This window comes from Canis lupus, chromosome 16 (assembly GCF_003254725.2).
Source record: "Canis lupus dingo isolate Sandy chromosome 16, ASM325472v2, whole genome shotgun sequence".
In the NCBI taxonomy this organism is placed as follows: domain Eukaryota; kingdom Metazoa; phylum Chordata; class Mammalia; order Carnivora; family Canidae; genus Canis; species Canis lupus.
The window spans coordinates 41,892,928-41,916,168 of record NC_064258.1 but is presented as its reverse complement, the minus strand read 5'-3'; the positions used below and the strand labels follow the sequence as shown (position 1 = coordinate 41,916,168).

Below are 23,241 nucleotides of genomic sequence, written 5' to 3'. Positions count from 1 at the left end.
TATAGGCAGGCTAACTTTGCATGGTTACAACTATGAGGTAGCAGTAGAGTTCTTTGGAAATTCTACTTGTACCCTACTTCCCCGTGCTCCTTCTACAACATCACATGGTTTCTTTAAATACACCTCATGCCTTACTTTGAAAACCCTCTGTTGCGAGTGTACTTATACATTAGATTATTAGAATTTCAATATGTTTTATGAAAATTGTAAGTAGCAAAATAAACAGCCAAGGCAGAAGAAAATGATGAATTATCCAGACAAGCTCTCCGATCTAAGGTAAAAACAATCTAAGTAAGGCTTTGAGGAGTAGAAATAACAAAAATAGTGTACTTTAGAATGCTTAAAAACAAAACAAAAAAACCTTCTGCTACAATTATCTTCTTTTAATTATTAATGTCATTATAATATATTATGCTGCTACATTAAATTCTTCCTAAAGAAAGAAGGATAATTTTTTTTAAAGCTGGGAATACAAAATAGAGGATTGCCGAGCAAAATTTCAGTGGAAAAAAAGTAAATGTTTTTATGGAATAAATAAAATGTGTGATCCTTTATCAAGATTTATATTCTTTTTAATAGCATAATCCACTGTTTAATAATAAAATGGGCTTTAGATCATCTAGTGCAACTCTCATTTCATGGGGGTAGAAATCTAAGCACTAAGATAATAGGGGACTTGACCTTCCAATTCATGTCCACTATAGTGCCAGGTGTATTAGAAAATATGTACAGGGCCACCTGGGTGGCTCAGTGGTTGAGCATGTGCCTTTGGCTCAGATTGTGATGCCAGGGTCCTGGGATCAAGTCCTACATCAGGCTCCCCGCAGGGAGCCTGCTTCTTCCTCTGCCTATGTCTCTGCCTCTCTCTGTGTCTCTCATGAATAAATAAGTAAAACCTTTAAAAAAAAGAAAACATTTACAAAGTGAAGTTGTTTAGGTCATTACTTTCTGACTCTGAAAAAAATACCATTTCCTACACAATTAAGAATTAGCATTGTGTAATATCCCCAAAATTCAGAGTCTCAACCAAGTTACCAGTTTTGGTTGGGACTTCCACTATCAACATAGCTTTATAAAGCTTGAGGAAGTCTCTCTCTCACTTTCTGTAACAGGACCTTTAAGGCTACTCTCTCAGTCTGCAGAATCTCTTTGAAGATTTCTACGTGGAATAAGAATCTGGCCAACAGCATTTTACAAAGATGTTATGACATCCCCAAAGGTAGGCATCTGGGTTTTTTTTTTTTTTATAACATGAGTTAAGTATCAAAACCGTTGAAAGCAAAAACAGATTCCTAATAGGGTGTAAGAAGAAATAGTTGTTAGTAGGTCTTAGAGAACTGTGGTGGTCCGGGAAGTGCAGATAACCCCACGCCAAAGGCAGTGATTACCACAGCCAAGTATCAATTACTCTCTCATTTCTTATACTTAATTACAAATGAGTAAAAATACAGTGAAGAACCATTACAATTCTCTGCACATTTGTTAGAAACCTAAAAGGTTAAAATAATGAAACAGTAAAAAATCCCAAAGGGTCAGTTAAGAATAAATTTCAGCAGACCACCACCACCACAATTTCCAGATCTCAATGCTCACAATTTATCAGTGATTGTTTTTTTCTTAACTTACATGCACAGCAAGCAGACCCTCTTTATAAGTCCATGCATGCGCATAAAATGTTCAAGGCCAATGTTGAAGAATCCTATGTTTGTAAAGCTTACCAGAAATGACCCCTGCCGTCAACGTGGCAGCAACAGGTGACTGCCTCTTACTCACTCTGCCAAGAAATCTAAACAGTAAACCATCCCGGGCCATGGCAAATAGAATTCGGGGTAAAGGAAACATAGAGCCAAGAAGACTAGAACAGAAAAATTCATAATCCACATGTGAGTTATTGCAAGTATTACTCTAGACAGGTATATACAGGTAAAGGTGGGACACACTAAAATGCAGAACCTATCCCCCAAAACTTGAAAATATGAAAACATTCACAAAAAAAGTTATTTATATAAATAAACACAGAAAACTGCCTAACTTTGCATTGCTCTTCAGAATCCTTGTTAAAAAAAAACAGATCCCCCTTTTCTTAATAAAAGTCGACTCTCTCTCACCTGCCACCGCACCCGATGATAAAGTAGCAATTATTGGTGTCTTCGTTTTGGAATTGATTTGAGCTAGACATTTGAAAAGCAACCCATCCTCCGCCATAGCATAGATTACACGAGGCATTGGAAAAATGGATCCAAGAAGACTGAATAAAAAGCAAACACATGCAGTATGGCAAACACATTCATGCAAGATTACATCTCAGAACAGAAATTAAGTACTTGTATAAAACTCAGCATCACAGCTTTGATTACAAAGTCTTGTTATTTTCAACACATGTTATGATTGGGCATTTAAAAATATTTGCCAGTATTTACCATTGTGCTACTTATTCTGCTGCAGACATTTGCCCAGCACACTTTCCAGACTGAGAACAATATTGCAAGTAATTTGTGCATGCCCCCAATTATTACTGAATTAAGACTAGATAATTAAGATTTAGGAAAACCAAAACCGATTATACCATTAAGGCATCTTTAGTGGCAATAACTCAGAAATTAAAATTCCTAAACTGATATGAAATTAAAGAAGAGATTACATAATTTGATTTCATAGTATAGTCCCTTCCTTTATTCGATGGTTATGAACTTCTTATATTTACTTTACCATTATTTTTCCTCATTTAACCTGATGTTTCATCAAATTAGTAATAATAGCCAGCAGCATAAGATAAGAGAAAAAGGGCAAAAAACCACAAAAAAAAAAACAGAAAAAAAAACTCACTGTAAATTTAGTACATAGAAGTAGCCACGATTGTAAGTCAGGAGCAGCGAAGTTTAAGAAAACGCTCTATGCTTTAGATGCTTCGAATTTCTTGTGTGTTTACTGGCTGCACCATTCCATACATGACTTAGTTATAAAAAATAACCATTTAAGAGAAAATATGTAAAATATCTTATTTTAAAAATTCATTTTCTTTATCTTTTGATAAAGCTCGGCTGTACTTGGCCATGGATAAGTCTTTGTCCATCTATCTACTTAAGACCATGATGGTATGATGTCTTCATAGTTCAGATTTTTGAAAGTACTTGAAATTATTCAGAACAAACCTCAACACTAGCACTTGGCTGAGAAACCAAGGGGGGTAAATTTCTAACTGCTGCTTAATATTATCTTGAATGGAAAATAAACAAGATTTTCAGACAGACTAAAAGCTAGGCTGATGAATTCTATAAAAAAGATTTCTTTTTCCAATTTTGGACTTTCAAAAACTTATTTTCACTTTAAGAAAATAGTAATCAGGCAAATAGATGAATTTTCTCTTTGTAAGAATGTCCTACAGTATACCATGATATGAACTAGAATGAAATAGCTTATGATCATGTGTTAATTTGAAATGTGAGTAGCTCAGGGAACCTGAGAAATGAATTCTCAAGTACTAAAACAAGTAGCTGCTGCAAATCTGAGTACTTGAGATTCAACTCCTCTTTGCTGTCCACATATATTATATGAACTTCCACCATTGGTTTCAGACTAGTAATTTCTATTTCTAGACCAAATTCATTCTGCTGAGTGCTAAGAGAAAAAAGCTCAGTGTTTCACAATAAAAAGCACATTACACTGACAACGTCATAGCATACAGCTCCCAGTCATATAGATGCGATATTATTTTAAAAGACAGCAGAAAATGTGGGGTCTGCACATAAGGTCTTGCTTGTCTGTAGCACTATAATACCACAGGCAGCAGAGAAACACGCTAGTATAAGCATCCTACAGTTTTATACTGCATTCATATATGAATATGCATAACATACATATATGTGTATGTCTACAGGTATATCAAAGCCATTTACATTTCTCCTGAAGCTTGGGACCATCATTATCTTGAAAAACTGACTTTTAACTGATGGGTGAAAAAGGTTTTATCACTTAAGATTTTTATATGGCAATTCTGGTCAAACTATTCAGGGAAGACATAGTTGCATAATATATTCCTTATTATCAAGATTATTTTTTAAACTCATAAAAGCAATTCTTTGAACACTGACTACTTTGCAGTATTGCCAACAGCCCCTGAGTCAAAGGCAAGGTGATGTACCTCGTTGACAAAGCACAGAGGGAGCCAGCAGCAACAACGTATTTGGCAGGACCCCATCCAACATATTCAAATGCTACTGGAAGTGGGCTTTTCTCATCCAGGAGGTAATATGGCATCATAAGTGTTAAAGCTGCAGAGACCCCAAAGTAGGCCATAAAGCAAACAAGCAAAGAAGTCACGATTCCAATAGGAATAGCTTTCTGAGGATTCCGGACTTCTTCACCTAGGGAGATATAAACAAAAGATTTGCATGCTTAATGAAATATTAATAGATACATGGGTTCTTCTCATGCACAGTCATTTCACTCTGCTTTTGTTCCTTCTGTTTTCTTAGGTTGCTCCATGTATTCTACATGAAATGTTTCTTTTGTGTAATAGCATAGAGTACTATGTTATTACACAAAATTCCAATTCCCAGAGGCAAGAAGAGAAAGCAAGAAATTGTGCAGGTCAGTTTCCTGTTTCAAGAAAGAAAATGATATACTGGTGTTATTAAATATTTCGTGATAGAATGGCAGTCTTAATCTATTGGAAAATGATTCACCCACAGAAATTAAATGACTGTCATGGCATTCTGTGGGCCCTTAAATAGGAAGGCTTCCATAAATACGAACATAAACTTTTTCTAGCCAGTGCATCAATTTATATTAAACTCTGGTTTCAACACGAAAATAGTACTTTGAATCTTTCTAGTAAGATTTGGCATTTAAGTGCCCCAAAATGGCCAACGGCAAAGCCATACAGTAATACGAACCAGAAGAAGCACTTAGACTAATTCTGGCATGATTATTTTGTTGCATAAGATAAAGAAAAACGAATTACCACAATATGTTTTGTCCTACTAAAAAAGAGACAATTTAAGAGCATGATCATCATTTGGTACTCATTGAGATAGTACTAGAGGTTACTTTCAAATTGAAGGTTAAGGACAGTGATCATGACTAATATTTATAAAATATTTGACAGCTTGCAAAGAATTTTTTACGTGTATTGTACTCTTAAGTAACCATAACATGAGAGGCCTCCCAACTTTACCAACTAATGGAAACCAAGGCTCAGAGCATTTCACTAAATTTCTTCTTATCATATGCCGTATGTGTCACAGCTGAGTCTGGAACCAACCCTTATTACCCCAAATCCCACTCTTTCCTTAACCCTCTGCTGCCACCCATGGGTACTCCTGTAGAATAAGGAACACCTTTCCTTCTACATGGAATCAAGATTCTGCCCTTACCAGTTGTTGCAATGCAGTCAAATCCCACAAAGGCATAAAAGCAGGTAGCAGCCCCAGCCAAAGTTCCTGCAAAGCCATAAGGCATAAAGCCACCAGCCCCATAGATACTTGTTCCATTTTCAGAAGGCAGATCTCTAAGGAAGAGAACAAGCACAGTGGAAAGTCATTTTCATAGAAAACTGTTTCTTGGAAGGCTATTGTGTTCACCAGCTCTTTGAAGCCCACATATATAAAATTAAAAGTAAATCCTGATTTTTCTCACCCTGTCCTAGGGGTCTTAGTGGTGTTCCCAAAAATGGCACCCTCTTGGGTTGCCAACACTTAACTGGAGCCTGATCAATAGCATAAGCTCAAGGCCCAGATCCACTCTGGCTAAAACTCAGAGCCAGGCAACACTGTGATAGCAGAGATACCATATATGGGCCGTGCTCTGAAACAAAGACATAAAACTTCCTCTTCTCATGGACAGTTGGGAAGACTGCACATTTATAAATTTTACTAATAAGACATTTGAAAAGGTGAAATCAAATTCTCTTGGCTTGATTAATATTGAAGTTGAGTATTTTATACCATGTTAAAAATGGCATAAAACCAGAGGACTCTAATTTTTTGCCTCAAGAGAATGGCTTCAAACAACATATGTAAAGAAAAACATGTAGTTATACTTCACTTCATGTAAGAGATATTTCTGTAACCTTATTTTATTTACATATCAGAATATTAACATAAATGTTCAGATGAAACCTTTTGTAAGTAATTATTACTAATTTAAGTTTTGAGACTATCAGGTTTAGAGCAAAATACGTGAGCAATTCTGCTTATGTAACCAATGACACTTTTCAAAAATCAAGGCCTGAAAATTACTAAGAGGCTAAAAGACTGCAATAAAACCAAATGGTACTTTCAAAGGCGGAACTAAGGGATGCATGACTCAAAAGGATCTACTGTTTTGTAAAGGTGGAAAGAGGGGGAAGAGGCATCCTTCCAATAGTTAGGATCTCACTTAGCTCTTCTCCTATATCTCCTGCAGAGCTTGAAGCTGAGAACCGGCCACTGCATGGCTTCAAATAGCTGCTCAACAGTGAGTGCACCTACACATTTATGTTTGGGGGGCGAGACTGTAAGAAGAGTCTTGGAATAGACCAGACCCTCAGAAATGTCTCCAAAGCAAAAGAAAATTGAGAACCTCTGTTGTAGAGGAAAATGTAAGACAAAAGCAGGCAATTAAACCAAACCAAACCAAACCAAACCAAACCAAACCAAACCAAACCAAAACCAAAACCAAAACCATTCAGTTAGAGGGAAGAACCCAAATATTATACCTGGCACTCGCTGATATATTTTTGAGAAACTCTTCACTAATCTTCCAGTTTGCCACATTTCCTTTCACAAACCCAGCAACCATAACAAAGAGAAGGACCAGGATATTAATAGCTGTGAAGATTTTATTCACCCAAGCCGATTCTTTTACTCCAAAAGATAAAAGACCTATGGAAAAAGAAAGGGGCTTTTAATTTTTTTTTTTTTTACTTAAGTTGTAGCAAAAGCAGTAGCATTTTGAGGCATTTACAGTCTTTAGGATATTATTTTACCAGCATCCATGTATTTAACTTACATTTATCCCTTTCTCTTGCGAGTTTGACTCACCTAACCGTAACAAGATCTGAATACAACCAACTGGATTGCAGAAGGGAGATGGTGCTCATAGCCCAGAGATATTACACTCCAAGAAATCAATAAATCTAGTAACTTTGGCTCTTATTACCAATGGGTAGGTAGAGGTAAAGGACTAAATTTTAATGAAATACTGTTCTAAAAAAGCCACCTCAGAGTTAGTGGCTGCAAAATTCTGAAAATAAAAGCTCAATCGTATGTCGGCTTCATCATGTTTACAGAATACATAAGATAATTCAACGGCCTCACCAGAAAAAAATATGTTTTTAACTGATTCCCATTTTAATAGCTTTATTTTATATTCTGATTGCAAAAGTAATCAATTTCCTATTCAAGGAATTTGAAAACACAGAAAAAATACAAAAGGAATAAAGACCAAGTATAATTTCTTCTCAAGAATTTCGGGTGTAGGGGATCCCTGGGTGGCACAGCGGTTTGGCGCCTGCCTTTGGCCCAGGGCGCCATCCTGGAGACCTGGGATCGAGTCCCATGTCGGGCTCCCGGTGCATGGAGCCTGCTTCTCCCTCTACCTGTGTCTCTACCTCTCTCTCTCTCTCTCTCTCTCTCTGTGACTATCATAAATTAAAAAAAAAAAAAAAGAATTTTGGGTGTGCCCACACACACACACACACATTTTCTTTTTTTTTTTTTTCACACACATTTTCATATTGACAAATAGATAACTTCATGTTTAACAACCTCTTCTACAATATGAAGACACTATAAGCCCTTATTTAGAGACTGTCTGGTAACTCTCAGTTTCTTACATCTATAAATAGTACTGACAGCATCATCCTTTTATAAATATCTTTGTACACTTTCTATTTATTGCTTTATAATAATGTTCTATAAGGTAATAGCGTATCAAGGGTATGTCCTTTCATATAAGGCTTTTGGTTCACATTTTCAGAAATATTCTCCAGACATTTTGGCCCAACTGAAGCTGCCCATTTTTTTCTATTAGGTTATTCTATTTATATCAATTTATAAGATTTATTTATATAATAATGCTATAAACTGTGTCATATATTGCATATTTTTTTCCCAGTTAATCATTTACTTTTTCTCTTGGGGTTGATTCTATCTATCTATCTATCTATCTATCTATCTATCTATCTATCCAACTATCATATATATATATACACACACACACACATATTTATTTATATATATAGATAGATTTAGAACATAAATTTTTCCTTTTTAGTTTTCTACCTTTAGAAAGATTTTTCCCAATATTAACCACAAAACATTTACCTTTGTTTCTTTCTAGTACTTTCATGACTGTATTTATCATATATATGTGTGTGCATGTATTTTTTTTTAGAAGAGAGAACAAAGAGAAAGAGCATGTGCAAGTGGGGAGTAGGGGCAGAGAGGGAGAGGGAGAGAGATCTTAAGCAGGTTCCACATCCAGCATGGAGCTCAATGCAGGGATCAATCTCATGACCCTGAGATCATAACCTGAGCCAAAATCAAGACTCGGATGCTTGACTGAACCACCCAGGCACTCTCATCACATTTTTATCTTTAATACATTTTATATAGGATATGAATTATGGACCAAAGATACTTGTTACTACTGGGGAGAAGATAGTGATACTCAGGGATTATGTCCACATCTATTTGCTTCTTCCACAAATCTATACCATCCAGATCAAATAAGCAAAATTACTCAAGTAGAGATGAGGAAAGCTGAATTTCATTTCTCTATCAGTAAAATTCCCAGAATTTCACAATAATGGAAGTAAAAATAGGAGAAAAGATAGTGCATGAACAGTATACTTACTGGCTCCGTCACACTAGAAACCACTATACACCTACACACTTTGGAAATACACACTATACACTGTACCACTATCCACTTGGAAAATAACAAAGCCATTCACATGTTTTATGAGAATTTCCCAGTACCCCACGTGCACTCTCTATTCTGGGATCCCTACTTTCTGCCAATAGATTATATGCCAATGAATATCTCCTCGAAATACTGCATGCACTTTCCTGGGTCTTTAACAAAGCAAAAGCTTTAGCTGACAAGACAGTTGGTATTACAATAGAAATTAAAATTTATAATCAGAGGTTCTGATCTTTGGAGATCCTAGGGACAAAGGTATCATGTGAGCTTAGCCTATATTTAAAGTAAAAGCACACTGGTCAATGACACAGGGCAATGATGCAGGCCAAGGCTTGAGTCCTGCCATGGACCTTCATAATTATGTGTCACAGCTACATGCTTCTCATCGCTTTGAGATTAAAGCTGAATATGTTAAGATCATTGAAACCATCCCTAAATAAAATATGATGTAAGTAACTTAGTGTTAGCTAAGCTGTTTAGAAACCAAAACAAATGAAATCTATCACCTGTTGAAAACAATTGTTGTAATCTTTCTTGATTTTACAGATAAAATGCCAAGCATGTTAGAGCTATAAATTTTGTTGATGTTCCTAACCCTAAATAAAATATTTAATGAATGACTAACTCTTTTAAGGGTAAAGCTATTTTTAAAATCATATAATTGTATAAGTAAAAAGTTCATCGTAGAAAGATATTTCTGTCACATTTTTGTAGTAAGCAAGGGAGAAAGTAGCTGGAGAGAAGGTTAGATAGGAAAACAAGGGGCGGGCTGTCCAGGGGATATCAGGTAAGAAGTAAGAGTACAGATTTTATTCTGAGTGAAACTTTGATTGATTTAAGCAGGCGTGCCAGTGAGGATAGTAATCCAAATAGAAAATGTTTAAATAATTAAAACAAATATAAGGTGGCAGTAGGGATTAACTATGCCTACAAAATACAACTATCTGCCAACTTCTTACTATATAATGAGCAAGAAGTCTAAACAAGATAGACAGTCATATCCCCATTTTATGGATGAGGAAACTGAGTCACAGAAAGATTATACCACTTAATGTTCCAAAGATAGTGAGTGGCAAAGTAGTACTGAAAACCTGATTGTTCTAATTCTAATTCCTGCGCCTTTCTAAACCACTAGACTACATGGCTAGAAAAAATGGGAAAATACTAGCATCAAGTTTATCTACATAATGTCTACATTCAAAAATGATAGGTGGTTTGAATATGCCTCCTTTTCAGCTAAATACCTACATTACATAGACGAAGGCATGAATAGACAGAAATTCTTCCAGAAATGGTATGCTCGCAAATACCCTCAGTTGTAGCTAACGAGATAAAATAATGACAAAAATTATACATTCTTTCTTACTGAAACTTCAGTCATTCCTGCAAATCTCCAACTGGTATTATAATGATGTGCCTTATCTTACTCTTTAGTGCATTCCAACTACCATTTACTTAGAAGTGCTATTTCGACCATTCCACACAATATAGATTTATTTTAAAAATATGTCTATCATATAATATAAAATGTGATTCCAGCTGGTGGCGAGGCCCACGGACACCTAACAGTTCCCTAAACATATAAATATGCCACGTGTTTTGAGAACTCAGGCCCCAAATCCAGTAGTTACTTATTTTCCTGGGATAATTAATCTGGCTCATCTCAGGGAGGAATGTAATTGGTTTTCTTACCTGCTAGCAGTAATATAAGGCATACAGCAAAAAAGTCAGGATACTCTGCAAGGCCGGTATAATTCATTTTGAAGTATGTCCTGAAAAACTGACCAATCTGTTTGCTAAGAAGTTCATCAAAGGTGCCACTCCATGCTCTTGCAACACTTGATGTACCTTCCCAAAACACAGAACATTTAGAGAATGAACGGGTCACTGGGAGAAGATGAACAGAACATCCTTTGCTATCTATTCTGGGATGAACTTGGGTTAGTTTGGACAGAACTGAAAATTTTAATCACATATAAAATTGTCTTGATAATTTTACAATTATACATTAGTAACTGAATGTTCAAGTTCATAACTGAAATCAGCTAACTTTATTTGCATTTAAGAACTATGGGGTGTTTTTAAGAAGCAAGTTTCAAACCCACTAAAAAGTGTATTCAGAGAGGAAGCAGAATCACTGAATTTTGCAAGTAGGAAACATTTTAGAGGTGAGATAAATGGGACCTAGGGTGGTCACGTAATTCAGTCATGATCACGTAGTCACTAATGCACACCTACAAGGATCTCTGCTTCAGGAGTGCTAGTTCTACTATTCCATACAACTAGATTGATCTTTTTTGTTTTTGTTTTTGCAACATACCTATCACGTAAGATAAAATGAGATTCCAGCCAGTGATGAATGCCCACAACTCTCCAACAGTGACATAAGTGTACAAATACGCAGACCCAGTTTTGGGAACTCGGGCTCCAAATTCAGCATAGCAAAGGCCTGCCATCACGGAAGCAAGGGCAGCAATGAGGAAGGACACCACAATACTGGGGCCAGAATCTGCTTTGGCCACCTCTCCAGCAAGGACATAAACCCCAGCACCAAGAGTGCTTCCGACCCCCAGGGCAATGAGGTCCATGGTGGATAAGCAGCGGCATAATTTGGAATCTTCTAGACTGTCCATAGTGACGATTTTTCTCCGGATCAGACATCGGGCAAAAGATAGCGCAGCTCTGCAGGGAATCATTCTGAAGTGGATGGCCTGAGGAAGAGAAGGGAGAAGGTTAGAAGGAGATCAGGAATCATCATCCCCACGTATTGTTGGCCCAGCTTTTTTTTTTTTTTAAATTTATTTTTTATTGGTGTTCAATTTACCAACATACAGAATAACCCCCAGTGCCCATCACCCATTCACTCCCACCCCCCGGCCCTCCACCCCTGCCCAGCTTCTTAATACAATTATGGCACCGTTTTGTTCTTGGTTTTGTTTTACTCGTTACTAGAAATGCAGCCTAGAGCAACCAGAAGGAGGACGGAAAAAGTCAAAGCTGTGAATTTCTTAGAGTTCACCCATACATGGCCTTTTAAAAGGAACTGCAACAAATGGCTTATTTGGGGAACAAAGGAATGGAAGCTTTGGGTGATTAAAAAGATTTGCCATTGTTATTGCTACAATTTTTAAAGATTTGTTGATAGAAATCCCTTCCAGGACATGGATCATTTGTCCTCCCTACAAACAAGGGGATGAATTGCCTCATCTTTCTTTTTGTCAATCATTCATTCGACTCCTATTTTTTATGCCTTATTACATGCCAGTGATTGTGCTAAGCAGTATGTCTAGAATGACGTGCTACATATTTATGGTCTCCAGCTTTATGAGGCTAGCAGTCTAGCTATTGTCTACAAGCAGGTTAAAAAACACCATCATTATGTATTTTACAGCTTTATCAAATAGGTCTTTTTTCATTTCAGTCTGTTTCATTTTAATATGAAGCCATTTGAATCTTTTAGAATAAAAAAAACTCCCCCAAAAAACATACTTGGATTTTTCTAAACAAAACTGCTATCCAACGATGCTTTGAGTAAGAATTTGTAGTAAAACACATATGCTTATTTACATTTACTTGAGATTTCTAAATAGATAAATAATCCCCAAGCCCATGCCAAATATGATGTGTTTTTTTTTTTTAAATAGAATGAATAAGGTAGACAGAAAAGACTTACTCCCCAAACCACACAGGCTCCAACAATTTAACACTGAAAAACATTATCAGGTTATAAAACAAAGTATGGATCCTAATAAGGAAAAAATATATATGTGTTACAATAAAAAGTCTGAAGTAAAAAATACCAAAATATTAACCGTGATATCTTTGGATGGGGGGCTAATTTTTACTTTCATGTATTTCATAGAATATATATTATATTATATTGCTAATATATATTTCTAAATGATCTCCAACAGACATGTATACCTTGTGTGCAAAAGACCTATAAAATTTTTTTAAGACCCTACAAGGGCCTTGAGACATATAGCTCAGCAGACAGGGAAATAACAGAAATAAGGAATATAATAGTATATGAAGCTTATCAGTAAATAAAATGAAATGTATTTATGAATAAACAAATACAAAATCTAAAACAATAAAATAAAATAAAATAAAATAAAATGAAATGAAATGAAATGAAATGTATTTAACTTTCAGAAGTACAGAAGTACTCCACTTCCGGAGCACAGTGATGTACAGAGACGGAACGCTGTCTCCTTTGGTCTCACTATACTCATTATCAACAACATAAACTTATGAGATCACAGCTTTGCATCTTCTCTGAAGAACTTAGAGCTTTTTATCCTATAAAATTTATCCTTGAACATTTCTCATCCTTCATACTATAAAAGACAACCATTATTAAAATTATTTTATTTAAAAATAATAAATAAGATGAATTTTCTATGTTAAATCTAAATGATTTGATGCTGATAAGAGACACAGACATTTCTGATGAATAACCCAATTTCCATTAAACCTCATAGATAAAGCAAACTCCCTGAACATTATTTACATATCAATATAAGTGCAAGTCCTTGACTTTGAAAGCAGCTAGCTCAAGGAACGCAGAGAAACATCCTACAGAAATATGAAAATGAGTGAAACATTCCTTGATAGTAAAAATAAAGTTTTACACATTGGTGTTGTCCATACTACCTAACAGAGTGCCAAGGCTCACACTTCACAAATGCTTGTTGAAAAATTTGCAAATACACGAGACATCTCCAATTTTGCCAATATTCTAGTTTCCAAAGTGAAAACCTAATACTTCTCTAAATCAAATGTGTATCGATTTCTACACCTATCTAGGCCTTAAAGGGCTATTTCTCAGATAACATAACTAAAAGATAAGGAATAAAGTGAACTGCTTAAAAAAGAATCAGGAAGGGAAAAAGGTGAAGTTATATAAAGCCAACTGAGATGGGGAGAGGGAACATGGGGGTGTTCAGTAAATGCTGACCTTCCAGAACATTCAAGTCTTTTTATACAGAGGTGTGCAGAGGTCAAGGAATAGGGATCACTGCCAACTGAAAGTTGCTGAAAAGTGCTCAGAAATGAAGAACCACTGAATTTTAGCAATGATTTAAGATCATGTGAAGATGGGGGGATGCCTGGGTGGCTCAGTGGTTGAGCATCTGTCTTCAGCTCAGGGTGGGATCCTGGTCTGGGGATCGAGTCCCGCATTGGGCTCCCTGAGAAGAGCCTGGTTCTCCCTCTGCCTGTCTCTCTACCTCTCTTGGTGTCTCTCATGAATAAATAAATAAAATCTTTAAAATAAGAAATCATGTGAAAATGGGACATGTCATCTACAACTTTAGGAAACAAGTGATGGGCAAAATGAGTCATACCTGTTCATCGTTTAACTAAATAAAATGCTCTTGATACAGTACTTCATCAACCCCAGTTTTTATGAATAAAAGATGCAAATTCTCCAACGATTGCATATTTAAGGAGAAAGGACCTAGAAGGAAGCAAGGAAAACTAAGAAGAAAGGTGAGTGGAAGGATTGTGAAGGAGCTTTTATTTTATTTTCTTAATTTTTTTTCTGGTAATATGGCCATAATGCTGTTTGTGAAATTTCTAAAAACAGACAAAAACAACAAAAAACCCACACAAAATCCACCATAAAAATGAAAGGGAATAAGCCAACCATTATTACAAACCTCTCTGAAATGTTAAAAATAGTGAACACTTTCATGAACATTTACCCAAAATGAATACATGAGTGACCCTCATCCTTGTCAATAGAAAAATGAATTTAATTTGCTCCAGATTACATAGGAAGCCAAATGGTTTACAGAAATTTATAGCTTTAATCTAATGATATCTGATAGCTACTGCCTCTTGTGTATTAAAAATGGAAAGTATTTTACATTAGTTTTTCTACGTTGCCCTGGGGAAATACGACAGAACTGCCATTTGTCAAGCATTCATTTGCTTTGAGTAACAGAAACGCATACGTCATAAAATCTTCTCAGAACGAACAGGTTACACAATGTCCCTCACAAACAGTCTCAACTACGCACACCTATCTGATAAAATACTGATTGCAAAAGCTATGACACAAAACCAATTTTGCAGAAATATAATGGGATGGAATTAAAGTAACGTAAAAACATGCTGGGCCAATTTAATGAATCATTATTAAGCAAACATATGTTAAATCCTGGCAGGTAGATCACGCAGTGTTTAGTTAATAAATAAAAAAGAACACTCTGCTTTTGTAAAATAACGTTTTTTGTGGAGACTGATGATGAAAGTAGAATGGCAACAGGGGAATGAGGGGAAAAAAGATACCTGGGCCTACTATCAGTGGTAGAATTTGATTATTTACATATTTTTAATAACTTTTCCTTTAAAACGCTTAAAAAAGATCTGCTCCTTTTGCGAGATGGTTATGATAACCTTATCACACTTCTCCAAGTTATTTTCATGGCTGAAAAAAACTCTTACTCATCCTTATCCTTTGATTCAGGTCTGTATCTACTGAATTTGTCTGAGCTTTGCTGGGTTGTCTCATCAACAAATAACTATACAGAGAGAATACGCAGGAATTCTGAAAGTAATTTTTTTTAAAGATTTTATTTATTTATCCATGACAGACACAGAGAGATGCAGAGACACGAGCATTGGAAGAAGCAGGCTCCATGCAGGGAGCCCAACGTGGGACTTGATCCCGGGTCTCCAGGATCACGCCCTGGGTTGAAAGTGGCGCCAAATTGCTGAGCCACCAGGGCTGCCCTCTAAAAGTAATTCCATTGGTCTAGAGGGCACAGTTTATCCAAGAGCAATGATCCACACCATCATATCCACTGCGAGCTACTGCTATTGTGACCGAGGACTAGTATTTCCTACAGAAATGTATAGTAATGGATAATTATCTAGGTTTTGGAAGAGACTTTTTGAAAGAAAGCTTAGATCTGAAAATGCTATTGACCAAGAGAGGGTTAGAAGGGATCTACGATATACGCTGTCACAGAAAAATATGTGAATGAATTTACTGAGCTCAATGATACAGTGAGCTCTCCCCCAGTCCCTCCCTCACCCCTAACCCTAAGTATGATTGTTTCAAGACACCTAATTCCCTACTGGAGCCCTATTAATTCTTGCCAAGAACTAAACTACTTTCTTAGAAACTTGGAATCACCTCCACCTCAAACTTCTTCAACCCAGGTTACAAACTTGACAGTATAAAATTTTAGGTCAAGTAAATTCCTAGCCCTGATGATATGACAATGCCACAGAGCAGACTTCCTTTCAACTAACCACAGAAATCTTTTAGAATCTGCTAAATACAGTCAAAAGTTGATCCTGGATTTTCACTTGGGCTCAAAAGTTTGATGTAGTATTTAGTCTCACAGAAACGAATCTTTCCTCTCCTCCCCTAAGTGAAATCTCACACTTAATCCTCTGTATCAGTATCACAGGCCCTGACAATAAATCTTATAGGAAAAAGCAGCTGCAGCCAGACAGGGGGGCGGGTTGTCCAACAAATTCTCAACAAATTATCTGCTCAGAATCCTCACCAATTCTTCCTGCCTCATTTGAGTTGCTAGTTTCATGGTGAGACAATCTGCACTTTCTGTTTCTGGACAGATAAGGGAAAAGGAATTAAACCATAGAGAACTGGTATCTCTGCCACAATGTGTTTTCCTAGAGCTTTGGGGCTGCAAGCTTCAAACCCAGTGTCAGTCACATTTCTACAAATTTAAAGTTCAAAAACATATTTTCAAATTATACTGTAGGTTAAATAATTTAGTGAAAAGGAGAGGAGGGATATGGACATAATATCATGAAATTATTGACTTTCATTCTTTTTACTTAAGTGTAAGAGATTACTTTCTCAAAAAAATATATCAAAAATATAATTCAGGTTAAGGGATAGTACAAAATGGTTAACTGCTCACTTTCATTAGTAAAAAACAAAAACAAACAACAACAAACCTTTGCATTCAAGCCTAAAACATTTCTTTTTTTTTTTGAAAACCAAAATACTTTTTCATATACATTTATATTTGGTCCAAAGCTTACCTTTTTCCCCAAATCAAATTTTCTGAACAATATCTTCCTCCAAAGTTTTCTCATATAGGTGAACACAAATGTAGAAATAAGTAAAAGTTAATGACCCAATTCAGGCCAATAATCAATGTAGCAATGGCATTTAAATTTGCTTCCCTTTTATATCAAATCAGTACTATAAGGAAGTTAAACTTTTTCAAACTTTCTGATACAAAATCCAGAGAGAGATAAGCATCTTTCCTAAGGACATCCAACAAATGAAAAGCTGGTAGAGTTTGCAAAGGTACTTTACAATCTGAACCCATTTAGCTTTATTTAGTAAAGGCAAAAATACAGGAATAAGGCAGATCTAGCTGTCTCATTCAGATAGATGCAGAGCAATTAAAAAACATTATGCTTTCTAGGGGTGCCTGGGTGGCTCAACTGGTTAATTATCTGCCTCTGCTCAGGTCAGGATCTCAGGGTCCTGGGATTGAGCCCCCTCCCTGTGAGGAATCCCTGCTCAGTGAGGGTCTGGTTCTCCCTCTCCCTCTGCCCCTCCCATCCCCCACTCATTCTCTCTCTCTCTCTCTCTCTCTCTCTCTCTCTCCATTCTCTCTCTCTCTTTCTCTCTCTCAAATAAATGAATAAAATCTTTTAAAAAAAATAAGTTTTCTAGCATCAGTTTTTAGGTTGGAAAAGAGGGAAAGTAAAAAAAAAAAAAAAAGAAAAGAAGCCAGAGCCCTCAGCACCTTGGTAACCAGAGTATCTGCCCAGTCAGCACCCACTTCCACAGTCAAGGATCTTGGTGGCACACTTTGGTACCAGGCGGACGCCCGTTCCCGTTAGGTTTTAGCAATCTCTGGCTAATAAATCACTCTGAATGCCAGAGGTTACCACCTGTTCCCTCTCCCCTGGCAGCTATGGAAGGAAGTGTCCTCTGCTAGGCCCTGTCATCTTATATGTACCATTTCCAACATCAGGAGAGGACCTTCCCAAAGTGATTGCACACCCACCCCAACTCTCTAAGAGCTATCCTGATGAAACTGATGAGCATTCATTCAGTATTTTCCATATGCCATGTCCTTCTAGTTTACTCCTTCAAGAATCTTCACAGTATCCATACAAGATCAGGACTGTTGTGAATCTCACAGCATAGAGGAGGAAACAGAGACAGAAAAAGGCTAGGCAAAATTAGTTAGCAGGTGGAATGAGGGATGAACCCTGCTTGTGTGACTCTGAAGCTTTTATTCACAACCACGAACTCCTGCCATCTTGCCAGGGAGCTGTCATTACCCACCTACCCACACCTCCTTTAAGGAAGAAGAAGATCCCACAGCACTCTCCTGCCACTCCCAAGCCACAGCTGACCAGACCAGAGATAGGCCCCTGACTCAGGGTTACATATCTAAAGGCTGAGTACGCTCATTCAATATTCTTGAAAATCTGAATAATACAACTGAAAGGGTCGATGGTCTAGTGCTCAGGCCGAAGTCATGCAGACTGGGAGCCAGGCTGACACCATGTGGAAACCAAGTGGCTGAGAGCAAAAGCAGTGATTCAGGGGAGCAGAGAGAGAGACCTGCCACCCCAGCGGTGAGACAAGGAGGGGAATGCATGGGTCCACTTCTCCCTTCCCTGAAGCCTTGTCGTCCTTCCTGACTTTGGGTGTGCAGAGTCCCCTGAGTCATCTCAACAAACTCACTATTCACCTAAGCTATTTTGAGTGGTCTCTGTTCCTTGAAAGCAGAAGCTACTAAAGAAAATTAAGGTGGTATCAGCACATCCTACTCTCTTGGGTTCCACTTCATTTCAACCCTTCAAGTCTTTCACTACTTCCTCCCATTTCTGGTGAATTTCCTGATAATCCCTCTTCTTTCCAAGAGCAGGTATGCTGATGGGATAACTTGATTTATTCAGATATTTTTCCAGTAAGGTACTCAGTTGAGTTTAACATACATTAGTCCTGTCTTTTCTACTTACCTACAGACATACATACCCTCTCTCTTAAACACAGCCTTTTACAAGGCAGAACAAAATCTTTTCTTCTTGGACTTACATACTTCCAATCTGGGCTCCCGAGAACACTATTTCTCCACTGTCCACTATTGATCAAAGAGCACCCTACACCTGGTCAAGTTCCTAGCAATAGCAAACAAGGGTTCTACAGTACTTACTCAAGACGTTCAAAACATTGTTGTCATCAATGAGTTTAAACCAATTATTCACTTAATGAAAGGAGGGCTAGCAAAGGAAGCACAGGAGGTATTTTATCACATTGTAGAAGGTTAAGTTTCCTGAGTCAGAGAAGGATGAGCTGAATTTGGCCATCTGAATGCAGTTGCCAAATGTAGTGGCAGAAGGAGGTCAGGAAGGGAGCAGTCCACCCAAAACACTGGAGGGAATGGCAAGGCCAAAGGAACAGAAGGTGGTTCAATATGCTATAGAGCTTAGGGGCATGAGGAGAAGCTACAGGAAAACAGAGTAAGCAGAGGGATCCCTAGGCCACACAAGGAGTTTGGACTTTATCCTGAAAGCAGTGGGGAATCACTGAAGGACTTTAAGCCAGATATACAACTTGAAAACTGTTTATCGTTTTGACTATATTATAGGGAAAGGATGGGAAAAATTAAGACTGGAGTTAGGAAGAAAGGAAATCATGTTCCTGCAATGATCAAGGCACAAAGGACTGTGACCCTGAGGTGAAGGCAGTGGGGTGAAGTGGATGGATCTCTGAGCTGTTCGGGAGGTGAAGGAGAGAGAAGTTGGTGACTATGGTATTTGGGCCCATGGCTTCTAGATGGTTTGTGTGTCCTTCACTTAAGGAATGAGAGAGGAAGGTTCTTTCTGACCCCCCTGATTTTTAGATCTGTATGGGACTGTCATGTGGTCAAGAAAGCTCTAGAGCAGAAGGCAGGAGACAGGAGAATTATCAGCACAGAGAGAATAATTAAAGGGACAGTATCACCCAGTGAGAGATTGTACATGAGAAGGGAAGGGAACAAAACACCAAAGATCCACACATTTAAGGAATGGGAAGAAAACGACAAAGAAGAACCCATAGAGGGGCTGAGAAGAGACAAGAGTGGTAGAAGGAACCAGAAGTTCTGACCCAAAAGGGGAATGAGCCTTCGAGGAAGGAAAGAGTGGTCAACAAGGTCAGACAGTGCTTGAAAAGAAGGAATGAAATATGATCTTAGGATTTAGTGACAAAGAAGTCTTTGGTGACCTTGAGAAGAGAAATTTCTGCAGCTTTGTGGGGAGTGTAAGTCAGGTGCCTTGGGCTGAAAAATGAGGAAAGGTGGGGAAACAAAGACAAGTTTATGTGGTTTTCTTCAAGCATATGACATGAGGGGGGCCCATGGAGTCGAAGGGAGACTTTGTATAAAGAAGGAATTTACTGGGTTTAGACCCTGAAGGGAAAATGCTAGGAGAGACAGAGATAACATATAAGAGGGGGGCGGGAGGAATGGATCAAGAAGGTCCTTGAGATGTGGAAGACTGAGATCCAGAACTGAGATGAACAGTCAGTACAAGGAGAAATCCATCTTTACCCTAAGAATCAAGAAGGAGGACAAGGTGGTACAGGGACACACAAGTTCATAGGTGTAGGTGGTAGACTGCTGTACTGTCATTTGGAGAACTTCTAAAATTCCAACTTCATGTGGTGTATGCAGTGACCCTTGAAAAACACAGGTTTGAATTGCACAGGTCCACTTATGCACACATTTTTTTGAATACAGTACAGCACTATAGATGTATTTTCTCTCCCTTATGATTTTCTTCATAACATTTTCCTTTCTTTAGCTTACTTTCATGTAAGAATACTGATATAATAGATACAAAATACAAAATATGTGTTAACTATATATAATATATTATATTATAAGGTTTCTGGTCAGCATTAAGCTACTAGTAGTAAAGTTTTGGGGGAGTCAAAGGTTACACCTAGACTTTTGAGTATGAACAAGGTTGGTGCCCCGATCACCATGTTGGGGGCAATTGTAGTTTATAGATGACAATAAATGGGAATGAAAAAATAATGTCAGAATAACTTCAGCAAAACCGTACATGGATAATTTTTTGTTTTGTTTTCATCACCAAAAACTTGTACTACCATTCTAAACATGAGAAAATAAATGCAGAGTAACTTTAAGTATATGCTTCTAGAATATAGTTAAAACTTCCATGTCTAGCTCTTTGTATACTCAGAAAACAGACACGGTAATATGTGGTATGGTGACTTTGTGGAACAAGGTATTCTAAATAAATGAGATTTCTAGATAACTAAACTATAAATCTCTAAATCATTGACTGCTGTTGCTCCAATCTTGCCACAATTTAGAAATGCTACTGAATTCTCTAATGGCTATCTGCTGTGCTAACAGGTGCCTAAGCTGCTCATCTTTGTTAAGAGGGTGATGTATTAGTATTCCTGTTTAAAAACAAATATATACTATTTCCTTAATTCTGATTTTAGGCCACTGTTCACACAAATTAGAGCCAGCTCAAGGATATCAAAAAATCCAGATGAACTGGACAAACGCAGGCTCCTGCTGAGAGCCACTGCTGAGGAAGATTTTTTACTTATTTCTAAATTGTTAGCTGAATTTCAGATTAAAGAATCTAGAAGTATGTTCATGGACTAGGAGGTGTGTTAAAAATACATGAAAGCTCTTATTGTCTGAAGAAATACTTCAGAACACTCTGATTTCCTCTAATCATTCTCTTTCCAAACACAGCCAAAGTATCCCTCTCAAGTCACCACCCTGCACCCTCCCTTGAAAGCTAACTAATTTAATTAATTGTTAGAATTCAACCACTTTTGTTTTAATGCTAAGCAAAATTCCTTTCAACAAACTGTGGCAGAAAAGGAATTCAAGCAGAATTCAGATTCATTTTTAGTTCAAGTTCACAAAATTTAGACAGATACTATGCTGTGCAGTCATGGTTTATGGTTTGGCTGGAAAGTCACCTTCTTGAAAAATTGTCGTTTTTGAAACGATATTTTCAATTTTGCAAAGCATGCTCTGATGTGATACTTCTTAAAATACAGAAACAATGTGTCGCCGGAGATTTTTTTATCATTAGCAATGACATGTTGGCAGATTGCTGAAAAACTGCTATTGGCTGAGAGCGGTTTGGAAGTTCATGTTGGCTTCAAATAAATCTGAATAAAACATTTCTATTCTGTGTTCAGAGAAAGTAATTAAAACAGTGCCAGTTCTTCATCATCACGATTCAGAGCCTCTAAGATTTAAGTTTAGAAGGTGAAAATTAAGAAAAAAATTTTAAACTAAAATAACTTGAAATAATGAGGTCCTTAACACCAAGGTCTGACATTTTTTGTCGCATATATTCTACTTATTAATATGCCATTACTGCCAACAATTTCTTCAACTTGAGTTTTCACCAAACTTTTTCTTAATTTTTGTAGTACTATTGCATAGACTGAATTTCACCTATCAATTGCTGAATGAACTTCAAATTTCTCTAAAAGATTAAGGTTTACAATTTCAAAAAGGAAAAAGGAAATGTTCTAAATGCAATTTACATATATATATGTGTATATATATTACATCTCTTTTCCATTCTTCCATGGATGGACACTTAGAATGGAAAACTACTCAGCCATTTAAAAAAGAATGAAATCTTGCCATTTGCAACAACGTAGACAGAGCAAGAATGTATTATGCTAAGCAAAATAACTCAGAGAAAGACAAGTACCATATGATTTCACTTATATGTGGAATTTAAGAAACAGAACAAATGAGCACAGGGAAAAAGAGAGGGAGAGACAAATCAAGAAACAGACTCTTAACTATAGAGAACAAACTGATGGTGACTAGAGGGGAGGTGGGTGGGGGATGGATGAAATAGGTGATGGGAATGAAGGAATATACCTGTTGTGATGAGCACCGGGTGATGTATGGAATTGGTGAATCACTATATTGTACACCTGAAACTAATATTTAAATATTAGTTAACTGGAATTAATATTTAATTAAATATTAGTTAACTGGAACTGCTAACTGGAATTTAAATAGAAATTTACTTAAGAAAGTAAATGCAATTTCTAAAGAACACTCCAAGGGGCATGAGGATACAGGCTGAGGGAGAAAGACAAACACCACTGGCCATGACCATGTAGTATGCTTGAAGGTAAGGGAAGTTCAGGGTACTATGGGGACAGAGAGGAGGGTGCACCCTGTTTGGACTCAGGCTGGGCCTGGGGACTTCCTGGCAGGAGCCAAGACTAATCCGATTCCTTATCCATACTTTCACTCTAGAAGTCATTGAAAAAAAAGAAGAAAGAAGAAAAAAATGGAATACTGC

General features: G+C 37.1%; 1 protein-coding gene and 1 long non-coding RNA gene across 4 annotated transcripts in view; one reads left to right on the top strand and one right to left on the bottom strand.

Moving 5' to 3' along the window:
• SLC7A2 (solute carrier family 7 member 2) overlaps positions 1–23,241 on the bottom strand; it is a 68,165-nt gene that overhangs the window by 12,991 nt on the left and 31,933 nt on the right. For 2 of the 3 annotated variants that reach the window (XM_025470014.3, XM_025470081.3), the window contains exons 2-7: positions 11,228–11,618; positions 10,600–10,755; positions 6,698–6,863; positions 5,376–5,509; positions 4,142–4,364; positions 2,109–2,248 (exon numbers count right to left, since the gene is read on the bottom strand). In XM_025470014.3, the coding sequence (XP_025325799.1) occupies positions 2,109–2,248; positions 4,142–4,364; positions 5,376–5,509; positions 6,698–6,863; positions 10,600–10,755; positions 11,228–11,603 (1,195 nt within the window). In that variant the 5' untranslated portion in view covers positions 11,604–11,618. Of the gene's footprint in view, positions 1–1,718; positions 1,856–2,108; positions 2,249–4,141; positions 4,365–5,375; positions 5,510–6,697; positions 6,864–10,599; positions 10,756–11,227; positions 11,619–23,241 lie in introns of all 3 variants that reach the window. The other variant, XM_025470135.3, reaches the window with a different exon arrangement.
• On the top strand, positions 66–7,284 carry LOC112674025 (uncharacterized). The gene is made up of 5 exons (XR_004805659.2): positions 66–276; positions 1,113–1,219; positions 4,476–4,590; positions 6,406–6,456; positions 7,013–7,284. It is a non-coding gene; the product is annotated as an uncharacterized LOC112674025 (long non-coding RNA).